General features: G+C 45.2%; 1 protein-coding gene across 3 annotated transcripts in view; it reads right to left on the bottom strand.

The window, feature by feature from the left end:
- Nucleotides 1–1,975: 1,975 nt before the first annotated feature.
- PUF60 (poly(U) binding splicing factor 60) overlaps nucleotides 1,976–27,859 on the bottom strand; it is a 31,360-nt gene continuing 5,476 nt past the window's right edge. The window contains exons 2-11 of one of the 3 annotated variants that reach the window (XM_082479066.1): nucleotides 19,944–20,039; nucleotides 18,080–18,169; nucleotides 17,019–17,069; nucleotides 12,800–12,961; nucleotides 12,238–12,330; nucleotides 11,062–11,275; nucleotides 10,430–10,620; nucleotides 6,641–6,776; nucleotides 5,929–6,164; nucleotides 1,976–4,034 (exon numbers count right to left, since the gene is read on the bottom strand). In XM_082479066.1, coding sequence (XP_082335192.1) covers nucleotides 3,735–4,034; nucleotides 5,929–6,164; nucleotides 6,641–6,776; nucleotides 10,430–10,620; nucleotides 11,062–11,275; nucleotides 12,238–12,330; nucleotides 12,800–12,961; nucleotides 17,019–17,069; nucleotides 18,080–18,169; nucleotides 19,944–20,039 — 1,569 coding nt within the window. In that variant the 3' untranslated portion in view covers nucleotides 1,976–3,734. Of the gene's footprint in view, nucleotides 4,035–5,928; nucleotides 6,165–6,640; nucleotides 6,777–10,429; nucleotides 10,621–11,061; nucleotides 11,276–12,237; nucleotides 12,331–12,799; nucleotides 12,962–17,018; nucleotides 17,070–18,079; nucleotides 18,170–18,924; nucleotides 19,317–19,943; nucleotides 20,040–27,859 lie in introns of those variants that run through there. The other 2 variants (XM_082479068.1, XM_082479067.1) reach the window with 2 other exon arrangements.

The raw sequence follows: 27,859 nt of genomic DNA, 5'->3' as shown, positions 1-27,859 counted from the left end.
CTGCTGGTGTCTCCAAAGGGAGACTCTCAGGGCGCAACTATGTGCTCCTCTGGTCACATGTGTCGTCCTTGTAGTCACCCACTGCTTCAGGCTTGTACAGTCACCTGGAAGGCTAATGATACGGACGGTGAACCCCCCCGAACTTGCCCCAGGAGAGGAACCCCACAACATCCAACACCACGTAACACGCCTACCGACTGTGCCTGTAACCTGCACATCCTCGTCCGAGTTACAGCTTTCCAAGGCAGAATCTTACTGCCGAATAAATCACTTTAAACTCAAACACAAGGCAAAGCAGACTACATCCGCTTATGCCAAGCCCAACGTGCTACCGACCTGCCATGCGAGCCTGCATAGTTCTATACCAGCTTCAAAATCCGAAATCATTAGAAATGTCCACACTTGGCCTAAATCAGATTTCCATTAAGTTCTCTTCAGATATTTGGGGGTTGGACTAGATGACCTTTAAAGGTCCCTTCCAACCCAAACTATTCTGTGATCCCAGGGAAAAAAAGCCCTTCCTTTTTTTTTTTTTTTTTTTTTTTAAAGGATTATATTCTGTTTGTCAGCTATTCCTCATCAGTTTGTGTTTAGCTCACACTATAGCATTCTAATTAAAATGTTGTACAACACCTGATCTTAGACTCACAGAATAGGGACCTTCAAAGGCCATCGAGTCCCCCCCTGCCCCGGGCAGGGCCACCTCCCCCCAGCCCAGGTCGCTCCCAGCCCCGTCCAACCCGGCCTTGAACACCCCCAGGGATGGGGCAGCCACAGCTTCTCGGGGCACCCTGCGCCAGGGGCTCAGCGCCCGCACAGCCCACAAGTTCTTCCTCACATCTCCTCTCAGTCTCCCCTCTGTCAGCGTCAAACCGCTCCCCCTCGTCCCACGGCTGCCCCCCCTGACCCAGAGTCCCTCCCCAGCTCTCCCGGAGCCCCTTTAGGCACTGGAAGGGGCTCGCAGGTCTGCGCGGAGCCTTCTCTTCTCCAGGCTGACCCCCCCACCTCTCCCAGCCCGTCCTCCCAGCAGAGGGGCTCCAGCCCTCCCAGCATCTCGGGGGCCTCCTCCGGCCCTGCTCCAGCAGGTCCGTGTCCTTCTGATGCTGGGACCCCCCGAGCTGGAGGCAGCACTGCGGGGGGGTCTCCCCAGAGCAGAGCAGAGGGGCACAACCCCCCCTGGCCCTGCTGGCCACGCTGCTGGGGATACAGCCCGGGATGCCGGGGGCTCGCTGGGCTGGCGGCGCACGTTGCCGGCTCCTGGCCAGCTTCCCCCCACCAGCACCCCCAAGCCCTTCTCCTTGGGGCTGCTCTCCATCCCTCCGTCCCCAGCCTGTGCTGGGAGCGGGGGCTGCCCCCACCCCGGAGCAGGACCCTGCGCTTGGCCTGGCTCAGCCCCGGGAGCTTCGCACGGGGCCACCTCTCAGCCTGCCCCGGTTCCTCTGGACGCCATCCCCTCCCTCGGGCATGTTCACTCTACCACACAACTTGGTATCGTCTGCAAACTTGCCAAGGGTTCACTCAATCCCATTCTCCGTGTCACTAATAAAAATATTGTACAGAATCAGTCCTGGTACGGACCCCTGAGGGACAGCACTCACTACTGATCCCCATTCTGACACGAGGCTGCTGACTGCAACTCTCTGGATGTGGCCATCCAGCCAATTCCTCATCCATCTAACAGTTCATCCACCATACCTGTCTCTCTCCAACTTGGGTACAAGGATGTTGTGGAGGACTGTGTCAAAGGCCACAAAGAAGATAAGATAGATGGTCTTTTGTCAGACATTTGACTCGTCAAGACATTTATGAAGTTACTTTTGTAAAATATCATCTTGTCAGTCAAGTAAGATTTACTGTGATTGTGCACAAAAACTTGTTGATTAACACTTAGGCTATCATTCTTTAATCTATGCTCTCTCCTTCCATCAACTTTTATCCAATTGTTTTTTTTAAACCATCAACACCCCAAGGAAGCTTCCCATGCAGTCTCTATACTCCTAAATGCAGCCAACAGAACAAGAGCAATAGCAGAAAACGGAAGCGAGACAGACCAACTAAGTCATGGGAGAGGTGTTTTGGTTTTCTTTAGTACAAATAATAAAACTCTGGAGCAATTAAAACTAGTGAGTTTTCTCCTGCATCACAAACCAAAGCAGCCGTGCTGCATTGCAGAACTGGGGCAACTATGAGCGACCAGTATGCTGTGACTGTGAGAGGTCAGTGGGATCACGGGCCGCATGGCACGATGCATTTCCAGCAGAGGTAAGAAGGGACGAACGCCACCATACAATATATGCAGCAGGTCTAATTAACTGCTTTCAATAAAAGGAAATTGAAGCTAACAAACGCAAAGAAGGGCTGCTAGGGCAGATGACCAGGGAAAGAGATCTCAGGAGACGACAGCTATCAAAACACAAGTTGGAAGCAACAGGCTTGCTATTAACTTGGAACGGGTATAAAAACAGGGAAAAGAAAGGTTATTTAAGCTAACAGGCAATATCAGTACAAAAAGAAGTAAATATAGATTAATCATAAATAAAGTTAAACTGCAAATACAAATTTCTAACCTACAACAGAAGAGTTCTTTTGAATGTTTGAAACAAAATACAAAAATTTAATTTTAAAAACATCTCCAAGCTTAGAAGCAACCCACAGCTGCAGGCTCAACTCAGAATTCCCTACTGAAGTTCCTTTGAGATCACTCTTCCTTTATTTAAATTCCTAAACTGATTATTTTCTTCCGATCTGTGCCGTGTACCAGTTATGCATAACAAGCAATATAGTAGCCCCTTACATACTTGAAATATTTAAAATAATTAACATGAGCTAATTCTGTTCCTACTCATTAGCTAGACAGAAAGATTACTAAAATAAATGCATTTAAGCTTTCTAAATATTACTAAAGCTTTGAGTCCTCAACAACTCCCCCCCCAAACTTTCCTTTCAGGCAAGGCATGTGCTCCGTATCCCTGTCCGTAGCACAAGGGCTGGATGTTTATTTCATAAATGCACTTCAGGTGCTGTGAATCAGCACTACTGGTGCTCTCAAGCCAGCTGTGACGCCTGCAGCCCATCGTGCTGCTTGTATTTTGGCACATTAAGGATCAGTAAGGGTAACTCTGACCCATCAATAAAACCGTGAGGGCCAAACTACGGTATCAGAACAAACATGATGTGAACTCTCCAAAAAGGCCCAGCTGGTCCAACTCTGGGCTCTGACCCACGTTTGGGCTCCCAAGTCCCAGCTCAGCGTGTGGGTCCTCAGCAGGAAAGCTCCCTCCCAGCACCACCCAAGCTACCCTCCGTGTTGTTAATGCAGCAGCTCTCAAGGGTGCTGCTGAAATACTTTATGAAGAGACTCCCTCCTCTGTTCCAACCATTCATGGCCCATCTCTGAAGAAAACTGCTAGTCCAGCCCCTAAAAGGTGCAGTGGGATCTTGACCCAAGTGTTTCTGAAGTGACCACAGTGTAAGGCAGGAACACAGGCAGCAACCCCTCTTCAGGCTCTGGCCCCGCTCTTCTGGGTGGATGCGGCCAGACCCACGGCAGGCTCAGCTGACGAGGTGTCAGCCCCTGTAACACACACACAGATGCACACTGGCTTTCTTTGCGCTTTTATCCAAACTACAAGTACATCACAGAGATCTGTGCCCACCCTGGAGCGTTCTTTATACATGGCTAAAAAAAACCCAGACAGGCAGAGGGGGCAGGGGCAAAGTCTTTCAAGTAGAGTTCATGCTGACAGGTCACTGTTATCAAATCTCTCCTGGTCATACACCTCTGCTACCACCTTTCTTCCTGCAAACCAGCGCCCATTCAGAGCCTGAATGGCTTTGTGAGTCTCTGAGGCCATGGAGAACTCCACAAAGATCTTGACAATGATCTCGGCATCCTCCTCTTCTCCTTGCTTCTCCTGGTAGATGATGACCCTGTTTACAGCCCCAAATTTGCCACATTCTTCTGTCACTTCTCCCTCTAGGTCATCATCAATGTCCTTTGGATCCACCATGTTGCGAAGCACCATCACAGTGGACTGCAGAGAGAAGGCCAAGACAAAAGAATTAATACACCTAAGAGACACCAAGATTACATTTACAAAGCCACATCAGACTATGCAGCACGTCTGAGCACCACCAGGTACTTCAGTGCTATGTCACTACAAGCGTATTCCATGAAACCAATGATGTCCCAAGTTCTCAGGGACAAATCAGTACATTTTCTTCCCAGGCATCAGAAGCGGGAACAAATCTTATTCACCGACAGCTGGTGTGGCCTGGCCTCGGTCAGGACAGCTGTGGGCTCTCTCTCAGGCTTTTCTCAGACGCATCTTTGAAGCGCTACTGACCTGGAGACCTCTGTGATTTTTCTTGTGCTGTTCCTATCCAGTTATTTTTTGCTTTCTTATCTCCAACACCACTGTCGTGTCTTTTTTAAAATTTTTTTCCTCAGCTCTAAATAAAGTAGAAGGATTAACTACGTCTTTTATACCTCTAACAACTGATGGTTGACCACATACATTCATTACAGCGCATAACGATATGTGAGTCCGTCAGAGTCCACACAACCTCTCTCATGCATCCCCATATTAAGCCCTTCTCTGACTGAGCACCTCTCTGTATCACAAAATGGCTGAGGTTGGAAGGGGCCTCTGGAGGTCTCCTAGTCCACGCCCCTGCTCAAGCAGGGCCACCCAGAGTCACCCAGGACCATGCCCAGATGGCTTCTCTAGGTCTCCAAGGATGGAGACTCCACAACCTCTCCAGGCAGCCTCCGTTTTTGTGCATTACACCCAGCTCTGCCACATCCCTTCCTCCTGGCTCTGGCTGTGCGCAACATCACAGGCTAGCAGACACGCTGTTTCAGGCTCAGTATAGTTTTTAAATACTTGTTCCAGTTCTTATTCACATGTCTGTATAACTGCCTTTAAGGGCCTGCCAAAGGAACCGCAAAAATGGAAAGGCAGAAGGGCACTTACAGGTTGAGAATGCTAAGCAGCTTTGAGAATGGTGTGGTTTAAGACTCTTTTTTGACACTGCTAAACTTTTTTTCAAGCAAGTATTGCAAATGAATCGGATTCTTTGGGAAAGGTACTTGTGACAGAGGAAAACTGGCTGCTAAGTCAGAAGCTTAAAGATGTATTTAAAATTATGTACCCTTGAAAGTAAAGGAGAACACTCACTAGCTAACTCATTTGTGTCCTCCCTTATGAAACGCATGTCAGCATTATCCCTATTTAGCAAACAGAGAAGAAACGTTGTTGATTCAAGTGTCAAAGCTCAGGAAATCTGTATGTCAGGTTTCTCTCAATCACACACAGGAACAAGCCTCTCATCATACCCAAACAAAAAGCCTGATGACATTACCAATACAGCGCTTTCCAAAACCTTCCCCTGCCAAATCTATGAATCTATCGTTCTGATTTATGTTCTGAGTTTTTCTATCATTCATTCTTGTCCTCTTTCTCATTGTAATTTCAATGACATTTTGTTTTATAAACAGCTCAGAGTTTCATCCTACTGTAAAAGGTTGTGGGGAAAAGGTGGACTCAATAGTTTGGAATAGATTGCCCCAACCACGTGCCCGTCTCACTTCTTTAATAATAATAATAATGGACAAAAGGCCATCATGTTTTGCTCTAATGATGCTAAGTAAACACAGAGTTTAACCACAGACATCTCCTAGCCTAGCCTCTTCTGGCCTAGTGACTGAGAAGATCCTAAAGGCAGAGTAAGAACCATCCCAAGCAGCACACAAGCAGGTAGCTTTTGCAGTCCCACGTGAGCGCTGTGGACACCCACAACGTGTGCTGCAGGCAGCCTGTACTGTGTACAAAACTGCCCAGCCATACCACATTAAGGCAGATCTAAACCTAGTATTCTCGTCAGCTGACAACTGGCACCAGCTCAGGGCAGTCACACTGCACTCACCTCCTGTTTACGAAGCAATTTCTGCATCACCATATGACGGGCACTGCTGCCAGATATGCTCATGTGCTCCTGTTCGCTCAGCATCTCTGGCCTCTCAGACTCCTGGAATACCTCCTCTTCTTCCTTCTCCTTTTTGACCTCCATCAGGCCCAACGCTGGGGGACTAGCCAGGATAGGATTCACAACTCCCACTTGTGGAATAGTGACGGGAATGGGAGGTCGGGCAGGGGTTACACCTGTAAGAGTACAAACGCTGTAGCGTAAAGAAAGGAACTGATGCTCTGCAACATTTGGGTACACACCAGCCAGTGATAAAGAGAATCACAAAATCTAGATGGTTTTGTTTGCTCCGCACCAACAACGGCCAGGGAGACATAAGCAGCAACTCAGTCAGCGTACGGGACAAAAGCACTCGATGCAAGCATCACGTACTGGCCCAGAAGGGAGACAGAGTGCAAGATTTTGCATGGAGTAACAATTATCCAGATTTTCATTCAGCGTGCCACGCATTGCTGCTGTGAAGTTCACGTCCCTGTCGCATCTATTATATACCAAAATAAATTCCTGCTATGCTGCGCAAATAAAAAAATACAAGTTCTTGACACAGCAGGGCAGGGAGGAGGATTTCAGCTTCCCATTAGTTGTGACCCCAGCTATAGAGAACCGTGCTTCCTAACAGGTACGCCAGTGACGAAATGAAGAGTAAACATACCTGTAATGACTCCTGGTGCTTGTGCTGCCATTACAGCCTGTGGCAACGCCCCTAACGGCTGGGCCAGAGTCAGCGCTGGAGATACCAGCCCAGGGGTTGCCAAAGTGCCAAGAACCGCAGCTCCTGCCACTGCTTCCTGCAAGACAGAAAAACGCCCAACAAAAAAAAAAGTGTTAATTCTATGTCAAGAATTCATACATGGGTGCATTCAGCTGAGGCTCAGCTTTTTTCACACCTGAGAAATACCAGATATATAGATTCTGAGGATGACAGCGCTACTGTAAAAGAAAAAAAAAAAGGTATGCCATCCAGCCCACCAGAGAAATGTAGAAACTACGAGACACCAAGCCTTGGAAGAAAAGCGTTCTCTTGCAACTCAAATTTCACCCATCCTCTGAAGCTGCCAGGTTGGTTACTGAATGAAAGACACCGAGGGATTCAATACACAGTTTGAAAGATGCAGGCAATTCCAGAGTAAGGGGAATCTCTACTTGTTTCCAGTTTCTGCACGGATAAAACTTTTTACTGATGCTAAGGAATGGGATCCGTTTTAAAAAGACTGATGGGAGCTCCCATCCCACCCCCTCTGATGACAGCACCAGGGCCACGTGACAAACCAGGTGAGGGAACTCTCACAGCTGAACTTTTTCTTAAGCGATATGGAAGGTTAATCCTTGTCTGATTCAAGGAATACTGTAGTCAAACACACTGCTGCAAGCACAAGGGACAGAGCAAGGGAGAGCACAATACTGCTATTTTCAAAAGCTGCACACTTTTAGATCAGTTTAAACCAAAAATTGTATCGCTCTAGTCTTCATCCTTTAGATGCAGACAGCAACACAGCACTGAAATTGCATTCGTGATCACAGCAACTGGTAACAATTACCATGTAGTAAATTTTTCAATGAGACAATCATATAACTAACTTTTGCCACCACCGTTTTTACTGGTAAGACCCTACTGAATTTTACTGCTTTTGATGACGGGAAACTTTCTTCAAACTTCCAGACTTGATAATTGAAACGTTTTATAACAACTTCCTTTTGTCTGTGTTGCCTGCACCTCCTTTCCCATCCCGTTACCTACTTGCCTTCATTCAGACTGTATTTGAGCAAAAAACTGTCACACCTTTCAGCAGTTTTCTACATTTATACCAAGCCAAACTTTTCCATTTTCTTCCTGCGTATCAGGTTTCCCAATTCTCCCAATTATTGTAGTACTTCTTTATACCTTCTATAATCCAAATAAACATCCTGACTCTAGGTGACCAGAATTCAAACAACATTCAAGATGAACACCTAGTTAAACAATAAAACACTTCTAATAAAACTGCTGAAAATAATGTACCTAAAATATACCCTAGGATGCCAATTTTTTTGTTGTTGCTTTCCGGGCTATTATACTCATGATTTAGTTGCCCAGATCCTTCTCTTCCCAGTTTTCATGGGGCTCCTCTAAGTCCTGACACCATGGAGCAAAAAATTCTAAGGTTTTGTTCCTTAAATCCAGTATCTTGTACTCTTACTACTAAAGGTGGCATATATTTCTTACTCCAATCTGCTGCAATATTCCAATTCTCCTCTACATTAATAATGCATCTCATCTCTTTGTTGCCAACCAATTCCATTAGTACTCTTCTCCTAATGCCTAGAATAAGGCCACTAATATTTTTACTGGAGATGAAGCAAGACCTATCTGTAATTTCACCACGAGGGTGAAGAGTCAGCAATTTCCAGCACAGCTCGTTTCTATCTCTTCTTCTCTTTGTCTATGCATCTAAAAATTCATTGTAATAGTGCTGGTCTCGTCTAACAGCTTCTCACACAGGTCTACACCAACTCCTGAACTGTTGGTAGGGTATGATTTAATTTTTTTTTTTCCTAACGAAGTGTAACAGTAGTCTTATCAAAGAAAGTTATGTTCATCTAGCAGGTGCATTTGCCTCCAACACCCAAACGTTTTGCATATCTGTTTCTTTTGAAAATGTTGTCCTTCCTTTAAAGCTTGTTTTCAATCTTTCCCTACCACTGGGGTGAGAACAAAGTGTGCGGATACCATTTTTCCATGCTACCTTAACCACAAGTATCATGTAAGGGCTGGAGCACCTCTCCTATGAAGACAGGCTGAAAGAGTTGGGGTTGTTCAGCCAGGAGAAGACTCCAGGGAGACCTTATAGCAGCTTTCCAGTATATGAAAGGGGCCTACAAGAAGGCCGGAGAGGGACATTTTACAAGGGCATGTAGTGATAGGATGAGGGGAGATTTAGATTACATATTAGGAAGGAATTTTTCACTACAAGTGTGGTGAGCCCCTGGCGCAGGTTGCCCAAAGAGGTGGTGGCTGCCCCATCCCTGGAGGTGTTCAAGGCCAGGTTGGACGGGGCTTGGAGCACCCTGGGCTAGTGGGAGGTGTCCCTGCCCAGGGCAGGGGGTTGGACTAGATGATTTTTAAGGTCCCTTCTAACTCTAACCATTCCATGGTCTTATTTAAAATAAGCTGTTCCATACAAGAACTATGCTGGGAGCATAAGAAAGAGATACTGTCTTCTGTAACTGTTCTTACCCTTTTCCCTCGTCATCTACAACTACCCATATGGCAAATCAGAGAGGTTACCTAGATCTGTACGGTGTCAAAGCAAAGGCAACCAGACTGCTGAGTATCTCTGAGGTCTTTCAGAACCTTTTTTCTGTAAATGGAATTTTAAATTTTCCTCACAGTAACAAATTCTGCACTATTTTGCAGAAAGAAACAGCGAGATTTATCTGTGACTGTAACAGATTTCTACCATTTCAATTAAGAGAATTAATAGTTCTTTCCCAAAGTGATTTTGATCCAAAGAATTCTTCTAGCCATGCTTCAACTTTCTTCCTTAGTTGACTACAGAGGTTCCCAAACTTGTGGGCTTTTTACTGGGGACGTGCAAACCACTTGAGAGTTTCACATTAGTGGCAGCTCCTCCCACTTCTGCCTTTACCTTGTGATTCAGAGAAATATTTTCAAAAGAGAGCTCTTTACAAAATTAAGTCCAGTCAGCTGATTAGCAGCACATATAGGCTGCACGCATCAGCAATTTTTTCTGCTTGAGAGAATCTAAGAACCCAACAGTGCCGGAACTTGTTTCATTCAAGTGAAAGAAGGGAGGGAGGAGATTTTGCTGCCCAAGGCAAGGAGGATGGACAGATATGGGGGCTTGCTTTGAAAGGCAATCCCCCTTCATCAGTGCCTACTGGTCAGAGTCAGGAGCTTCCGTTACTTTAAGCAACCTGAACTGGAGAAGCCCTAGACTCCCGCATCAACATCCAGTTCTGCTCCATCACTGCATTTCCTCGTTTCTGAAAAGCCTAAAGCAGTTACAGTCGTCTTCCACCTCACTACGCAGGCAGAGCCTTTTCAACAACAGAGAGTGTTGCTCATGCGACCATTACTGCCCTCATTACTCTGCCCCCTTTCACATACTTTCATGCATTCTTTTAGCCTCTACTATAACCATTTCCCTAATCACTGCTTTGCCTATCCAGACAAGGAATCCCCTCCAATCTTCCCCCACTGTTTCTTTAAAGAGTGTTCTGACTAGCTGTGCCAGACTCCATTCCACAACACTGGCGTATCAGATCCTCACAAGTGTCAGGGCAAGCTCCTACATGGGAAACCCTGGGAACAGCATGTGATCTAGGCCAAGGGCTTCCATTCAAACTAGTGAATACAGATGGCTGGAACAGCTTGCACGCTTGTTTCTAGCAGGGTCGCACAATCATCCACTTGGTTGACTCACACCAGGCTATGCCTTACCTGAGCTGTGATCTTTGCTGTAGCAGCTGCAGCAGCGACGGCTGCTGCTGGAGGTAGTCCTCCTGGCGTAGCAGGTGTCAGGAGAGGCATTGGAGGAGTCACAGCTTTACCAACCCGGAGATACTGACCCCCAAGGTCAAAGAGGTTCATAGAGGAAACAGCATCTTGAGAAGACTGTGCTTTCTCATATTCTGCAGTGAGAAAGAGGAATATTTACAAATGATCCTTTTTACTCCTAAATGCAGCCGCTCTCATCACACAATTGTGATCTGTATTTGCAAAAAACGATTGCTTATCATCCCAGTGAGAAGACCCTCAACGCTTAGCTCACTCATCTCACCCCTCTGATCACACAAGCGCTGTTGAGAACAGTCAGTATAGCAAGATCTCTCAACTTACATAGCAGCGAGTAAAAATATCTGGCTATTAATTATATTTTTAAGTTCAGGCACAGATCTATTCCAAATTTTTTTCTATTCTATTGCTTATTGCAATTCTTCCACTAGAGTAAAAAATAAAGGAAAAAAACAACAACAAAAAACCAAACAAACAAAAAAAAAAAAAAAGAGAGAGATGAGGATGCTCCTGACCACTCTCCCTACCCCACACCAAACACCAGAGAGCCATTTTACCAATGAAACCATAGCCTTTGTGTTTTCCTGTTGTGGGATCCCTGGCTAGCGTGCAGGATTTAATCTTCCCGAAGGCCTCAAACACACTCTTGATGTCATCATCAGAAAGGTCCTGATGAACAGATGCCACATAGATGCGGTTGAAAGCTCGTGCCTCTTCTGCTAGCTGGTCTATAATTGGTTGCGCCTGACCTATATTACTAGGTCTCCCAACCTGCAGAGAACACAGCAAACAGTCCATTAAACATTCTGAAGAGCAGCAGCATGACTCACCAAGAGTTGCAGCAGACAAGCGCTCAGCCACCTGACTGCCTTTTCAAACCAAATAATACCTCATAAGGGCATAATTAGCAACAAGCAACAGTTGACTCAGCTCTGGGATACAACCTGCACTATGGGGGACTGCAGAAGTACCAAGAACCTGGAGAGACTCTGCTCTCTCCCCCACCATTATTTCCCCCATTTATGTTACCTAACCTGCCAGAGACCAGCTTCCAGGAATTGAAAACAATTCTGAAAGCGAAACACAATGCTTCTACATCCTTTTGAAGGCTCCTAAAACCCTCTTGGAAATCAGACACTGCAGATACACAGAAAGTATCAGAGATATAAATGCAAGATATAAAACACCTGGAGAAAAATCTAGTTGTTCACCACCCCCGTTTCAATCGTGAAAGCTTCACCTTTGCAAGATCCCCTCTTGCTGCCTGAAAAACCACAGCTACAATCCTTTGTTCCTTTCTGTTTGTGCTGTATGCCTCCTTTTTGTATGGTGGACCACTAGTTGAAGTCCCTCACACTCTCGACAGGCACAACGAAAGGCTGATACTACTTATCTACTATCCACACAGGTCCAATATAAGAAGGCAGCACTAAAATATCAAGAATCCCCTTTGTTTTGTCCTCAGGAGACTTCCATTCTATGTGTGGGCAGAACAAACCGAGCTAGCTTAGCAGAACAAGTTTCTAGGTTTCATTAGCATGCTGGGGGTTTCTCCTCAGGGAGAAAGGGACCCAGAGCCACCATACAGTCAACAGGTTGAATATCAAGGTCTGTCAGGGAACAGACTTTAGGTTATCTTCCACATGACAGCGCTGCGGGAAGCATTTCTAGGCACAAACCCCTTATTTGCAGTAAAGAGAACTAAGAATTTTCAGAGCATGCTTGCTACTCACCTTTATATTTCTTCCCCCCAGCATGACAGAATTCATCTGCTCCAAGGCCAGCTGAGCAGCTTCAGGTACCTCGTATTCCACAAAAGCAAAACCCTAGGACAGAAGGATATGCTTGTTGAATCATACCAGCTGTATCTTGTCTCGAATCTAGTGCCAAGCTAATGCAGCCAAGACTTCCCACGTACCAGATTCCTGCTATCATGGCCTGAGAAGAGGTCTCCTTAAAGAAGCTTTTTATTAAAGTGGAAAATTGCATAGAGAAGCACTGACACAGGGCTACCTGCTTCCAGAACCTCTCATACATAGAGGCCTAATAGCAAAAGGCCAACGCATACAGGACTGCTAGCTATCTGGCATCTTTCGTGCACACCACCCCCATGCACATCTGTTTCCCGCTACAGAATCCCACAAAGCTAAGTAGAGCAGGCAGCTACAAATGTTTATCGCAAAGTTAAAGTGCTGAAAGCAGCCTGCTCTCCATGAGGCTGCTTCTTCTCCTGGATATATTCAGGAAGGTCTTGGAGAGAAGGAAAAACATGTCACTCAGGGGCTGTTAACCAACCTTGTGTTTCATCGTAACAGAGTCCCAGGACATATCAATGCTTTTTATAGGTCCAAAAGGGGCAAAGGCCTGGCGAATGGTATCTTCTCCCAGTTCATAGTATATGGAGCCCACATACACACGACACATGATGGCCAGGGCGCGCTGCCTCTGCGCTGCCATCTGTATTGGAAAGAAGAACTGGCTGGTTAGATCACGGGGTGATCATGGATGTCAGGACCTCTCCCCCTTCCTCCTTCCCTCCCAGGAGCTATGACCCAACAGCAGGTAGCTCCTCACTGGGCTGCAGCACAGCCTGGCACACGTAGTAATAAAGAAGTATTTTCCTGCTCAATGCACGGACTGCTGGAGCGGATAAGCAGTACAGCTCACTCCCAGGGGCAGTCAGATCTTTGATGGGGTCTGCCACCTCAGAAGCCTTAACTCCAACCCCACTGATAACAGGGTCCAACCCTCCCCAGCCTGATCGCATCTCCAGCAACGCTTGCAGGAGGAGGAAATAACTTCATTCTAGGACAGCTTCCCCCTCCAGGCAGCAAAGATCTCAATTCTAGACACTATTACCAATCCCTCCCATTCCCTCCCGCAAGGGGCAGCAAGAGATCCAATATTGGGCACCACCTAATCGCTCCCCCCACCCCCCATCCTCCCCGGCAGCAAAGGATTTGGAATTGGGTACCTCCTCCCCACTCCCTCAGACATCACACACCGCCTCCTCCCCCCTGCCCCAGGCAGTACGAGATCCAGTACTAGGCACCACTTCCACCGCACAGTTGAAAAGCAAAGCAAAAAAAATAAACGGTTAAATGAAACTTCTTAGTTAAGTGTGTGGTGCTAGTACTTATCGCTGCCTGTTGTTACTGGCTCAGATAGTGGTGCAGCCCCCAAAGACTCCGCCCTTATCAGTTTCGGTGCAGAGAAGGTCTCTGTGCTATTGTCTCCTAAGTATGCCTGAAAACCTGTTTGCAAGACAAATCCAGAAATTTCTTACAGCAGGTATCCAAAAAAGCAGTATATCCTTCAATTATTTTTTCACCCTTATTGCAATTCTAGAATTGCTACTACTAATGAACGTTATTCTAGGAAGATGCTGCCCACAAAAAAAAATCACAGGTTTGGCCAGCATATCCTAGCAGCACGTCTTGGGACCAAGGCAGAAATTAGGTCTCTGTAGAGGCAGCTCCCTATGATCAGCAAGACTGAATTACAGTGCGTTGGAGATATGCACAGGGCTTCATTCCTGTTCTGCGCAAAACAGATGGAACAAATGTAAAGCAGTAAGGGCTACGGACTGTTGCAGAGCAGGCAAATGCAGCATTAAGCTTGATGCCTCTCTCCCTTCCCGGCACCACAGTGCTTGGCACCATAGGAGTGAGCTCTGAACAGCCACCTCTTCCCCACCACCACTGTTTCAGAGGGTCTTTAATCAAGGCCTTTACAAGAGGCCTGCTTTCAGGATGCCGTAACGAGCACAATGAGCTCTGATGTGTCTGGGGATGCTGCAACTCAAATGGCAAAATAGAAGGGACAGCATTTTATCTGTGACAGTCACAGAAGCATGGACACAAAACTGTACCCAAAGAAATCCTTCTCCCTCATAGTACCCGTAAGTCATTGACATTGACCATAGGAGGAAACAAACTGTAAAGGTTCAACTCCTATTATTCAATACAGCAGGGATACTATAAACAGGAATGATTCTCACCCCATACTGCTGCTCCTGAAGTGATATTAAGCTTGCCTCTTGACTGGGTTTAAGTATTTCACACAGTTAAAAAGAAGCTGTTTTTCAATTTACTCTGCAATGCTGTGACTAGGAGGACTATGGCACGTGTACACGCAGGACAGCTGATGTGTTGTCTCCCAGGTTCTCCAACACATTCCCAGCTTTGGTGCAGGAAAGCCAGTGATCAGTAGCCCCTCAGTCTGTGCAGTGTGTCCATTGATGGGTTCAGAGCCACCACCATTCTAACCCCAAGTGTCTGAGTGAAGTGCCTCACCCATGGTGCCACAGACTGTGATAAAAATTGTGCTTTACTAGGAGTGCTTCTTGACAAGACACTGCAACCTTGTGCCAGGCAGAGGGATTTTTCACCTTCTGAAGGGTCTAGATATACAAAGAGGACATTTCCTTCTTTTCGGTTATCAATGCAAGAAAAATAGCATTTGTCCTCTCCCATAGCAGCAACTTTTACAGGAGGAAAACCACATCTTACCCTGCTGCAGATCCTAACAAAATAGGTGGGGTGGAGTTAGGAGGACTCTTACATCAGCAACATATTAGAAATTTGAACCTACAAAAGGCAGAACTGAGGTGGACTGTGACGACTATAGGCATATGTGGATCACTAACAGGAATCGGTAGCATCAAGTTAGGGGAATGATGCAATGCACACCTGTGAACTAAGCACATGACAGCATCAGAAACTCGTGACGAGAAATCTCATCGTTTTCACTAGCTACACTAAATAGATTTTACTGGTCACTGGACCTCGTTCTCCACCTATAAAATGGAGTTTAAAGTATCTGCAACATTCATAAAGGCAGCAGCTAATAGTTGTATCTAAGTAACGTTGCTGTTAAGTGCTTATGAAGGTTATTTTAAGGACAAGCCAAAACATCATCTTGAAGTGCTCCTTTAAACAAAGGACGTGATGCAAAAACATCACCGCTAGCTTAAATTTTAATACGACATCAGGAAATTGTGCTCATCTTGCTGAAGTGACATGGAAATCTTGCGCTGTAATACTTGGAGGATTAAGTAGACAGGAAGCTTTTTATCTCAGGCACTAAGATACCGCAGTAGGAAGTTCAGGCTGCCACTTCCTTCATGTAGGAACTGATGGATCTTGTCAAGAGGAAAAAGTGTTGGACAGAGGTCTGTCTGCATTTTCTACATTCCTGATGGGCTTTGGGATAAAGCGTTTGCTGAGGACTGGGTATCCTAACTACAGTGAACTGTACCACAGCCCAATGGTTCTGTCCCATCAGCAGTAAACTGACTCCCCAGAGAGGGAGGAATGTCTTAGGAAAAGGATTCACAATACTGACCTTGCCCTTGCGACTAATGAGAAATTAAACATTTCCTGTTGTGTTATCAGTACGCGCTTTTTATCTGTTGCCCAGCTATGAATAATGAACCAAAAAAAATTTTAAGCAAAATTGATGGAGTTATGCTGTCAAGTAAGCATCTACATTAATTGGTAGAAGTTTTCTTGGGCGTGAGGGCTCAGAAACCAGCTATGCCAAATTCACATCAAGATATATGCTTCTATTCCATTCCAAACTTACACACCCCCATAAAATATATTTTGGCTTCCCTGTTGACACACTACCTACCATGGCAGTGTTAAAGGAGGGAAAACAGGTGATTTTAGTATTAGTACATCTTTCATTTTGGAGTACAAGCCTCCGGTTGCATTTTACACCAAGCAGAAATATTATATTCCAGCAAGATGGAAAAATATTTACAAACTTACAAATGAATTTACAAATGAAGCTTTGCATGCAGAGTGGAGCTTATAGGACACTTTCTGCAGTGGCCATTGTCCAACATGTCTAGGAAAAAGGAGTGGTTGGATAATCCCAGGTAATTTTGTTCTTTGTGGCATCTGATTAGAAATTCCACCACAAAAGGACCGTAGAGTTTCTCTGAATAGTCCTGCAGTTTTGTTACTTCCATCCTGCTTTTACTTTACTTGAAACATGCCATATTCACCTAGTCTGGAAACATGCACAGTAAAGAGCAGTCTTACATCCGGGCTACAACATGTTCTGCAAACCTGTAGTGCCCCAGTCCTCCCCAGCACCTTAGCTGCCAGGTCTTCGGTGCTGTGAGTTTGTTTCATAAGCAATTGCCCATTTGTGAGTTACCTTGGCAGTTAGTTTTAGGTCAGGACCTCAGAACTGTAGCATCCCTAGAAATGCCGCTCCCACAATTTCACAGGTGTGTTCAGAACTGTCCGAAATCTAAAGCTTTCTTTGCCAACTGACTCCAGGGCCCCGACTGCCAGTGTCACAGCAGACTGCACCCAGCCTAGGGTCTTCCTCTGGGGAGTTTACACTTTGCCTCTGCTTGTTGTGCTTGTCCATAACAGGTGGGTATGTGGGAGGGTTGTGCTGGGTTGAATTAAGAGCATTGTATTACCACTACATACTTCCCCACTCTAGGCCCTGACTAAGACATAGTGCCCAAGAAGAAGTGAATATGTCTATTGACCGATTGTAAAGGTGAGAGAGGATCTCCAAAGCCCATTGTCACTGCTGCCATCTGAAAGACAGTAAAGACAGAGTTCAGTCTGTTGGAGCTGAGCATACTACGGCTGTTTGTAAAAACTCAAGCAGAGCGGCGGCACAGGGAACCTGCGAGAGAGGCCTCTCCTTCCTTGCCCCTCACTGCCTGGTCCCAAGGACTGTCCAGCGCTGGGACCTGCAGATTCCAGTCCCACCAGGTCAGGGTGGAGTTGTGCTGCTGCCACTGCCTCAGGAAGCAGGGTCTTCTCCCAGGGGGGACTCAAGGCAATAGTAACCTCTGCAACCACTGTCGTTGATTCACCCCCAGCATTTAAAAAGGAGCCCCTCAACTAGATCAGACACTCAGAAACATGCACAGCCCTGAAAGGCCTGGCAAGTGCATCCACAGCGATTCCTCGTGAAAAAAATCCAACATCCCAAAGTCATTATTCCGGGCTTCCTAATTTTGAGTAGAAGGCAGTGAGATGTGTTCAAGAAATCCCTGAAGGAAGGGAGATTTAAATACCAGCTAAGGGGTCTTCTAATCCACAGGCATTCCAGCATTAGCAGGAACAGCCAACAGAACTCTGAAATTGAGAGTGCACCAGGGTGAAGGGGAGGGAAATGGGGTGGCACTGCCAATAGCACAGGAGAGACAGGTACCCTCCCCTCAAGCAGAAGAGATGGTGAAAGGGTACTGTTCCCAGTAACTCTAGACACCACCTTAAATGTAAGTCGAAAGTGAAAGCCACGGCAAATTCTCTGGCTTCTGGCATTTCAAGAAGCACGTGGCCAGCCAACAGGAGAGAAACTCTTAAAAATTTACTCTTTGAATGAGTGAAATTTAGGGGCAATTTGTGCAGGTGATTAAAGGGGATTTCTTTAGTGAGCTACAAACAGTATATTTCAATTTCACTGTGGAAACACAAGCGCCTGTACCCGGCTCCAGGCAGGCCTCAGGGCTGTGCTCTGGTTCTAAGTGTAAAAAGAACTCCACCTTGTTGGGGAGAGTAAGACACAGAAGGAGCATCTCAGAGGGTCTCTCACCTGAAGGTTGGTGAGCTGCTGTTGCTGGTGGGCGATGGTTTGCTTCACCAGCACACTCTTGATACTCTGCTCCATCGCATACTTCTTTGCCTAGAAAGAAATACAGGCTCTGTAGTCATAGGACAATACCACAGAGCAGGGATCAATGTTTGATTTTACACCACAGTTCCCCAGAACCACACAACTGGCTGCCAGTGGAACTTTTTGGCACTCCAGCCCTAAGCACTAAGGCACTGTACATCAGCCAGCGGTCAACAGCTTACTAACTTCTTGGTCTGCATCTCAGAGTCGTGAGCCCTGAAATACAGCACAATGCTTGAGCAGAGGATTGGATGGACTCAATCTGCAGCAGGCGCAACGTTAGGAAAGCAGCATGCACTAGACACTTCGCATTTCCCATCTTCCGCCCTCTGCCCCGTAGATCCCACCATAGCACCTTACCTGCTGGGATGAGGGCAGGACAGATAGCCTCCTTCAAGTCATTTCCACTCAGAGAACATCTGGACAAAGAGTTTCTACAAAAGGGAAGGGCCTCCAAATCCCCATGTCCAGTCTCCTGACTGGGCACTCCCCCTCTCTTTTCTCATCACATCTGGCCTATTCTGGTTTGGAGGACCCACTGCTTTTGCTCGCTAAAATGCTCCAGCTCTCCTTCTCTGGTTCCTAACCTGCAGACACAAGACTGATTTGTCTGTTTCTTTCAGTCTTCTACAAATTTGACAAAGCCTGAGCTTTACAGCCGGTGGTGTTGACATAGAGGCTTTTTGTCAAGGGAAACCTAATACCCACATATGTGCCTATTCCCAGGGGATGGTACAAACACATTCAGCCAACCCCTCAGGCACCTGCTTTCCATGGCTGTACGTGTTTGGGAGGTGCCAGGGAACGGTAGGCTCTAAACCGTGGATTTGAGACGTGTGCTTCGGAAACCTGGAAACGGACAAGGGGATTTACATCTGTCAGCTACGGAGAAGCCAGAGGAAACGAGGCCGTTTCACACTGTGAGCCAAACAACACACACACAAGCAGCTTCAACATAACGGGAACATTCACACAAAGCCTACCTAGAACAATACTTTACTTGCCTCACCAGAGTACAGAAGACACCTAGCCCACAGCTCTCATATTCCCTGGTTTTGTTTTCTTCCCCCTCTTTTCCCAACTCTGCTCTCCTCTCAGTAAGCCAGGCATCACTCACTCCCATCAGGGAAGTGGGCAAGAAGTCAGCAGTGACCTCCCCACCAGCTGTATAAAACAGGACCAACAACCAGAAATCAGAGCTGGACTGAAATTTTATCTAGATTAAAACAGGTTGGCTCAAATGGGTTGAAAATATTTGCTACTGGGTGTCTTTACAACAACATGGGAAAAAGCATAAGGGAAAAAGAGATATTTTGCGATGTGTTCTTATGTGGATAGAACAAAAGACCAGCTGGAGCATATCAGAAACCTATTCCTTGCAGAGTGCAGGCTGCTCCTTGCAGTAACTTTGTGGCAGTTGCATATTGTCTTAGAATTACAATGTCATTTGAAGATGTTATTTACTTTTTTTTTTTTTAATTAAAAACACTCTCCCCACCCCAACAGCAAATTCCACATCATGCTCCCCAAAAAGCACCTATAAACTCTAAATTCTTGGGCACAAATTTGAAAGCGTGAATCCACACACAGCATGGCCATTACCCCATACATATTCTTGGTAGGAGAGCCCCCTTTCATAACATCAATAACAGATGCTCATTTGAAAAAAAAAACAAAAACCAAACAAACCCAAACAAAAAACAAACAACCCCACACCAACAAACCAAAAAAACCCCAAATGAACAAGAGCACTAAGAAGCAAATTCACATTGAGTTTACTCACTTTCTGGAGAGCTTCCTGCTGTTCTGGTGTGAGGGGAGGAAGCCCCAGCTTAGCTGCTGTGCTTTGTCCATTTTCCATCTTAATGGACTCTGTACCCTGAGAAAATAGAAAATACTCATGAAAAAACTGTTCTCACAGACGTGACCAATTTCTTCATTCCCAGAAATCCAAAGCACTTAATGTCAGAATGTCACAATTGGCAAAAAGGTCTTCCCAAACCTATTAGTAATTCATGACAAGCTGTTAATATTCTAACCACTCCCTATGGGAGAGCTATCCCATCAACTATACAAACTGATGAACATGTTGGGTACTTAAAAGAGTTCCCAAACCACCGAATTTAAAGAAAATTAAATAATCTCCAGTCTTCACTCGTATCTCCATCCTATCTCTCAACAGTTAAACTCTGTCAAAGGTACCCATCTATTTTCTCCTTCCATCTCTTCCTATACCGGTTTGTCACCCTTGGTTTCTCAAGTTCTCTTTTTAAGATCTTCTCTGAAACTTTCCCAAATCACACATATTGTTCCAGGTACTGAGTAACAAAGAAGCACTATTCTCATACTTAGTATGAGACGCACACTACCTGCCCGTGCAGATTCCCAAACCCAACACTGGAACAGGTCTAGAAAGCAGCTTCTGGGCCACTGAACTGACTTTTTATGATTTCAATTATACGTGTAGCCAACAAATGTTAGCCCTCTTTCTGACTTAGGTATTCTACAGACTTCTCTACCTCATGCTCATTCCATTCCTGTGAAAGAACTGGTCAATTATTCCTACGATGTTAAGTAACAGTAGGTTACTCTGAGGTATACCTATCAACCTGGCTTTGGTTCAAGTTATTCGGCAGCTTATGCCTTTCCGGTAAGCATCCACCAACATGCACCCTCAGGGTATTATTCTTTGGCATCCCAAAAGCGCCATCACATAAGTCTCAGTCAAAACAGGGTTAACAATTAAAAACCTATTAACAGATGTCTCAATTCTCCAGAAATAAAAAGAAAAAACAAAACCCCACGCATATATGTAAGCACTGTGTAACAAGCACAGTATAGAAAGAAAGGAACAGACCCATTCAGATGGCAAAACAAAACCAACTCTCCTGGCATAGGAACAAAACTGTCACTTGGAAAAGATATAATATCAATGCAACTGGCATTTTAGCAGAAGGAACAGCAAGTATTCCTGCTAATTTGGTTGCCATTCATTCAGAACAATCCCTTGCTGATGGCACTCATGGTACTGGCTAGGGACTTAGATGTTTCGTGTGGGCACAGATGTCTCTGAAAGACCACCGATCTCCTCCTCCAGAAAAAAAAATAATCTTACAGGTATATCAAGGTCTTACAAACGTCATCCCAAAATGCAGAACAGCAAAAAGCTATTTTTTGGCTACATCTGAGGCCTCAGAGAAAAAAACATGGCTTTCAGAAGCAGAAGATCCTGCATCACGGCTGCATACAAATGGCATGTTTCACTCAAGGCAAAGAGGAACACACACTGATACAGAGATGAGCTGCTGCAACAAGATATAACCGAACTGCCAGATACAGTTAGTGATAGCAGAGCGATTCAGTACACACAGCTCTGAGGAGAGCCATACACCGCACATCTGACCGCTCAAGAGAGCGCCAGCCCCGTTCCGGCACTGCCTCTGCTGCGGTAGTGTGCAGTAGACAACAGACCAGTCACCCATTTCCCTCAGAATCACAAATTCCCCCACAGTCCAGTTTTTTACTTATGGTTATTTTTGTATTTTTTCTATATATCAATACGTAGAATGTTCTGTTTGTGACGGGGAGGAAAAGCGCAAAATAGTTAAGACACTTTAACCACATGAATTCTTTCCACAGCAAATGACAAATACCTCCTAAGTATAACTGAAGCTCAAGCACATTCACATGGTATCCTCAATTTAGGGTAATAATTTAGATTTTAAAAATTACTCTGGAATTAACAGAAATTGCCAAGTTCAAGAAGTAAACAGCAGCGCAGAGGAGGAAAGCAGCAGCTTCTCTGAAGGCACCTCGGCCCAGGCCCAAGGTAACAATGCTCAAGTCCTCCCGCTAAAAGGGAATGGAAGGCAGAACACAAGAGCCCCCAAACTCAGGGCCTCCCCAGTGTCTGCTTTGTCTACAGTAATTGCCAGTTCCAGCCGTACGGAGAGAAGCTCCAACGCGACAGCCCTGCAATACCAAGAGCATGAAGTACCCGCCGTGAAGGCTGCAATCCCCGTCTCTGCCGGCCCACTGCCCCTTGTTGCGGGACACAGGACGGTGACATTACGGAGTGCTGCACAGCAGACCCCCCCAGCTGACCCCCCTCCCAGCTGAGACTTCCCTCGAGGCAGGGCTGCCACAAATCCTCACCCCCGACTGATGGGGGCGGCAGGGGTGGTTGCTGCTAAACGCTGCTTAGTCAGTTCATTAAGCAAATTTACTTTTTTCACTGGGTATAAAGCAGGGTCACATTCCGTTTAAGCAGATAAACCTTAATCAGTGCATGCAGGAAAAGGCTATTTTACAACCTGTCACAGTGCACACAATCAGTTTATTTTCCCCACCATACACACGTTACTTTATATGTTCTGACATATTAAACACAACATTTGCCATCATGTTGCCCATTCTGCATCTTGAGATCCTCTGGCAATTCCTTTACCTAAATGACAGTGACTATTTGACTAGAAACTTCTCATGAGGTAAAGTGTTCATTTTCCCACGGAATCACGGAGTTTCAGAGTTGGAAGGGACCTCTAGAGATCATCCAGCCCCACTCCCCTGCCAAAGCAGGATTGCCCGGAGCACATCACTCAGGACTGCATCCAGGCGGGTCTTGAACATCTCCAGAGAAGGGGACTCCCCCCCTCCCTGGGCAGCCTGTGCCAGTGCTCTGTCACCCTCACCGTAAAGAAGTTTTTCCGTGTATTTGAACGGAACTTCCTGTGTTCTAACTTGTGCCCATTGCCCCTCGTCCTGTCACTGGGAAAACAGATCACACAATCTCCTAGGTTGGAAAAGACCTGTAAGATCATCCAGTCCAATCAATAACCTACCACTGCCAAGCCCACCACTAAACCATGTCCCTGAGCACTCTATCTACACGACCCTTAAATACCTCCAGGGACGGGGACTCCACCACTGCCCTGGGTAATGCGTTCCGATGCCCGAGTAACGCGTGCCAATGCCTGAAACAGAATCTTGTCCACCTTGTCTTGTCCAGACAAGATTCCCAACAGAATCTTGTCCACTTCTTGAGCGGATGCAGAGCAGGACCGGTCTGACTCACACACTGCACCAAGGGAAAACTTTATTTTCCTTCCGAACCAAAGCAACAGAGGAAGAAGGGAGCGTGACGACAGCACAACGGTCCCATTGTTGGAACCATCCATTTCACAACCTCACTGTCTTCTCTGCTTGAAGCAGCAGGGTCTGTACCTGCCTTTGCTGTTCATGTAAGTTCTGCCTGTATCATCCATCAAAAGCGGAACTAATTTCTTCTCTCAACTCAACTGTCAACCACTTAAAATACCAGAATGGACAAGTATGGTAATCTGTTCAGTAGTAGACACATATTAGGCTGTCAGTGAACACGACTGGTTTCAGTATAAAAACTATCAGTTAATAAATAAAATTGATTTATATATATTTTTATATAAAAATAAATAAAAAATAAAAGAAATAAAAACTTAATAGCAGAAAACAAGATTTATTTATTCATTTTTTAAAGTACTCCCTTTAACAGCTGCAAAGTCTCTCTCACATTAGCACACTTGTCTCAGTCTACTGACGACTGCAGCCCACATGCTGCCTCCTCCCAGGCTACAACGCTTCCCTTGTTCCGTAGTCAGACTATTAAGGGTGAGGAGTGGAGCTCACCTACCTTGAAAGTAAAGAACGCCGCAGGACGAGGTCACTGATGTTCAGAGAGATATGTCCTAGATCATTCTTACTCTATTTTATAGCAACAATTGAGACTTCTGGTTTTGTGCATTCAGTCTCAAGTTCACCATAAGGGGTTGAGAGCATTTTCTAGGATCAATGAACACAGAACAGATGCAAAATAAACCCTTATTACATAAAAACGTATCCTACAAGTATCTGAATACAATGTTCTAGAGTTTCAGGTCCTTCACTGGTCCCTTCAGATCGGAGTTCATGGCTACACTGAATAACACAAAAGGACCGAAGGGGGATAAAAGTGCAACAAAAGAAAGTCGACACACGAATAAGAACAGAGGTAGTTGGAACCATTTAATGGCTGCAAATTGGGACACTCAAATGCACACTACTGATGAAAAGATGCTATTGCATAGTCCACATGCTAACTGAAAACAAGTATCACCAAAGCGATATATAGTAACAGTGATCTGTTTGGTACAGGAAGGCTACATCAGCTCCAAGATTCATTTTGGTTGTGAACCATTCAAAAATAGTAATAATTAAAAAAATAATTCTTGTTCTTAACTAACTGGCTGAAAAAACTTTTCCCACCTGGCTCTCCTATCTTCCCTTCCCATTTGTTTACATCTTTTGTATACACTATCCTACAGTCAACTCCAGAGACTTCCTTAGTTTTCTGCAGGCAATTTAAAAAGCCCACACCTTCTTCTATTGCTTTTTCCATTTCCTCTCAGCTTTTAAAAATTGAATTATTGCAATTTAGGAGCTATGAGACTTGGGAGAAGAAAAACATAGTGAAAGGGCTATCAAATTTAACCATTCAAAATCAAAACAGCTACTCCATTGGTTATAATGCTACGACTCTTTAAAAATAAATACTATTCCGTATGTATGTTCAATGTAATTTAGACATTTGAGCTCATTAAATGGCATAGCTTCTGAAAACTGGTTGGTACTATCCACTCTCCAGCAGGGAGGGCATAATCAAAACTAAGAATGATGAAGTGATCCAGAGGTGACAAGGAGCACCCAGGAAGCCAGACTCGGGTAGGAGCGAACCCGGTTCCAAGCTCTTTGCCACCACACAGCCCTCTGGAGAGAAACCAAAGATCTATGCCTCTGCTGATCAGTGGTACAGCTGGAACACAAATTCATCATCACATACCCTTTTCACAGAGAGTTTCTTTAAGGAAGACTACCACCCTCTGTTACTCCAGTCTGTTTGAAAAGCAGCACATTGTGTAAAATAATCCCAATCTCTATCACCGTTCACAGAACCGAGACCCCTGCTTCTCTTTCCTGGCACCTTAGGGTAATGCCACTGCCGAGAAGCAGCTCAGCACAATTAATCTGGGCCTGTGAGGCAGTAATGTAACAGCATCTGTTGAAAAGCAGCTGCTGCTTTACACCAAAGCTGGCCACCTCGAACACTGCCTTATTTAAATGCACCGTAACGGTTAGGAGGGAACAAGAAAAATGGGAGAGAAGATGACAACAGAAGCAGGAGAACAGGAGCTTCTTTTAAAAGAGAAATAAATAGAAACTGTATACCTGGTGCTACGAACATTGCTTCTGAGCGTTGCTTGGCCCTTTAGGGTGGTTTGAACTCCAAGAGTTCAGGCACATTCGTTGGAAATTTATTACATGGCTGAGAATTTCTCTGAAGTATAAACACACAGAAGAGAAAGAAAAACACAGAATCTTGTTTATTTTAAGAACCATAACAAGCAAACAACATGAAGATTAAATAAGACAGAGAGGTGGAAAAAGGACTGATGAAGCATCTGGCCAGCATTCTCAGTTTAACCGTTGCTCTACCACCTGCATCAGTGCTTGGGAACCTGCATGTGTCTGAATATTTGCATGCTACAACATCCCACGCCAGTAGTGAAGATGGAAGAAGCATCACCCGAGTGCCTGGTCAAAGGCAATGCTTTTACTTGCTCAATAGATTATTTTTCAGAAAAGGTACTTCTTCAAGTAAACACATTTGAGTATTTTGCCACTATTTACTATCTAAATCTGCGTGGATTCAGGTGTAAGCTTGGTAACTTTGCAAGTCTTTCTGCGCGCGATGACTTTTTGCTACTCCTGAATTTCTTTAGCAACTACTCCTTTCCACTCCCCACAGAATACCTTTTTTTCAAATTGGGAGGAACAACAGAGTTAGTGAGTTATTTCCACTGTTACTGTAAGCATGTGCAACTAATATACTGCCCAAATCTGAAGCATGGGGCATGGCTATTTTTTTTCAACCATCCTACCAGATGTGTTCTATAAAGAATAGGCAGGGATAAACACTTTTCAAGACGTGTCATTTCCCTAGCACCCGCAAGACCAAACTGTTTACATGACACTGTATTTGGCCAGTAACATCTCTTCTATTTAAATGAACAGGGAGATTCTATGACAAATTTCACTAATGCTGTCCAGTAGCACAACACAGCTCTTCCAGAGTGCCAAATCCTACACAAATCCAATATATGAAAACATGAAAAGTCTTAAATACATGCACCCAAGTGATCTATGCACTCTTGAAACAATTCCTTGCTATGCTTTTTCACTGCATTTAATCGAACTCCTCCACACTGGATCAGCACTGAGAAATTAAAAATTTTCTAGATGTTACCTTTATAGGCAGTATGCTCTGCATTACCATTTATCTGTCACGGAACCCAGAAATCACCTGCATCTCAATGTTCAAATCTCAAAGGAAGAAAACTACTGTTCCTGACAAGCTACAATACAGCACTAAAATAACTCGATACACACACGATCCTCTTTCTCTTGATCACAAACAGTAAAGACACAAGGAACACATTCTTCTGCCTGGAAAGGGATCACCACTTTTCCTGACCATCATCTCACCTTCTTACTGACGAATCCTCCAGCTCACCCTTCTCCATTTAACACAGCTACAGACAACCCAGCAACTGCAGTGAGAGAGCTTGCACACGATTTCAATGTCTGTGCTGGGTTCCTCTAAATCACAAGCTCTCTCCGCCACTTGCTCTTCACAGAAGATAGCTCTCTTGCTCTTATTTGACACTTTAAGGCTCCATAATGACTTCTGGCAATGTGAAACTCTCGAGATTCCCAACACAGCTTATGTCATAGGTATAAAAAGTCTACTGCCGATAAAAAGCTAATGAAATCCAAGGAGGACAAATGCTACATCCTGCACCTGGGATGGACGAAACCCCTGCAACGGTCCAGGCCACAGAGCAGCTCTGGAGGAGGAAGGAATGGTCCCAGTACGCTGAAGGCAAGTCATCGTCCTTGGTGCCGGAGCGCACCACCAGCAGCACCTGGGGCTGAAGCAACGGGAGCGGAGCCCACAGGCAGAGGTGGCGGGGATCCCCCCCGCTCAGCACTTCTTCTCACCTGCATTTCTCATTAGCACACAAACACATTCAGTAGACAGATTGCTTTCCCCAAATCAGTTAAAACATAATCCTGCGGCACTCCAGAACCACACAAAAGAGCTGAGTGAACTTAGTTTTGGTTGATAAGACTTGCTGTCACTGAGGTCACCAACAGAGAGCAAGCGTCCCTCCTGCAGGAAAGGACAAATTATCTAACTCAGCCGTGATTTTAAGAATGCAAAAAGACAGACAGGTAAGCTATCACACATGAGTATATTAGGGGATGGCAAAAAGAGCTAATTATATTACTGAATGGACAGTAGTAACACTGTAGTGTTTTTATCTTTATAAATTGAACTGGTGAGACACATAAGAGACACTGTATCTATTTTTGGTATTTATATATATATTTTAAAGAATGTCAAGAATCTGGAAAGAATATAGAAAAACACAGAAGTGATGCAAAAAAGTTGTCAAGACCAGGAAATCGGGTAAATACCAAACCAAGAAGCACTGCATATCAGTCTGAAGCACCATCCCTGAGGGCGAGGAAGCTACCAGGCACTAAAGGAGCATTTACAATGGGAGTACATCAAGGACCAGTGCCTAAAGCTGTGACATACAACACTTTCACACTACCGATATC

The sequence above is a fragment of the Vanellus vanellus genome (assembly GCF_965231255.1).
Source record: "Vanellus vanellus genome assembly, chromosome: 2".
Lineage (NCBI taxonomy): Eukaryota > Metazoa > Chordata > Aves > Charadriiformes > Charadriidae > Vanellus > Vanellus vanellus.
Note: the sequence above shows the minus strand (reverse complement) of the source record. Positions and strands in the feature narration are given on the sequence as shown.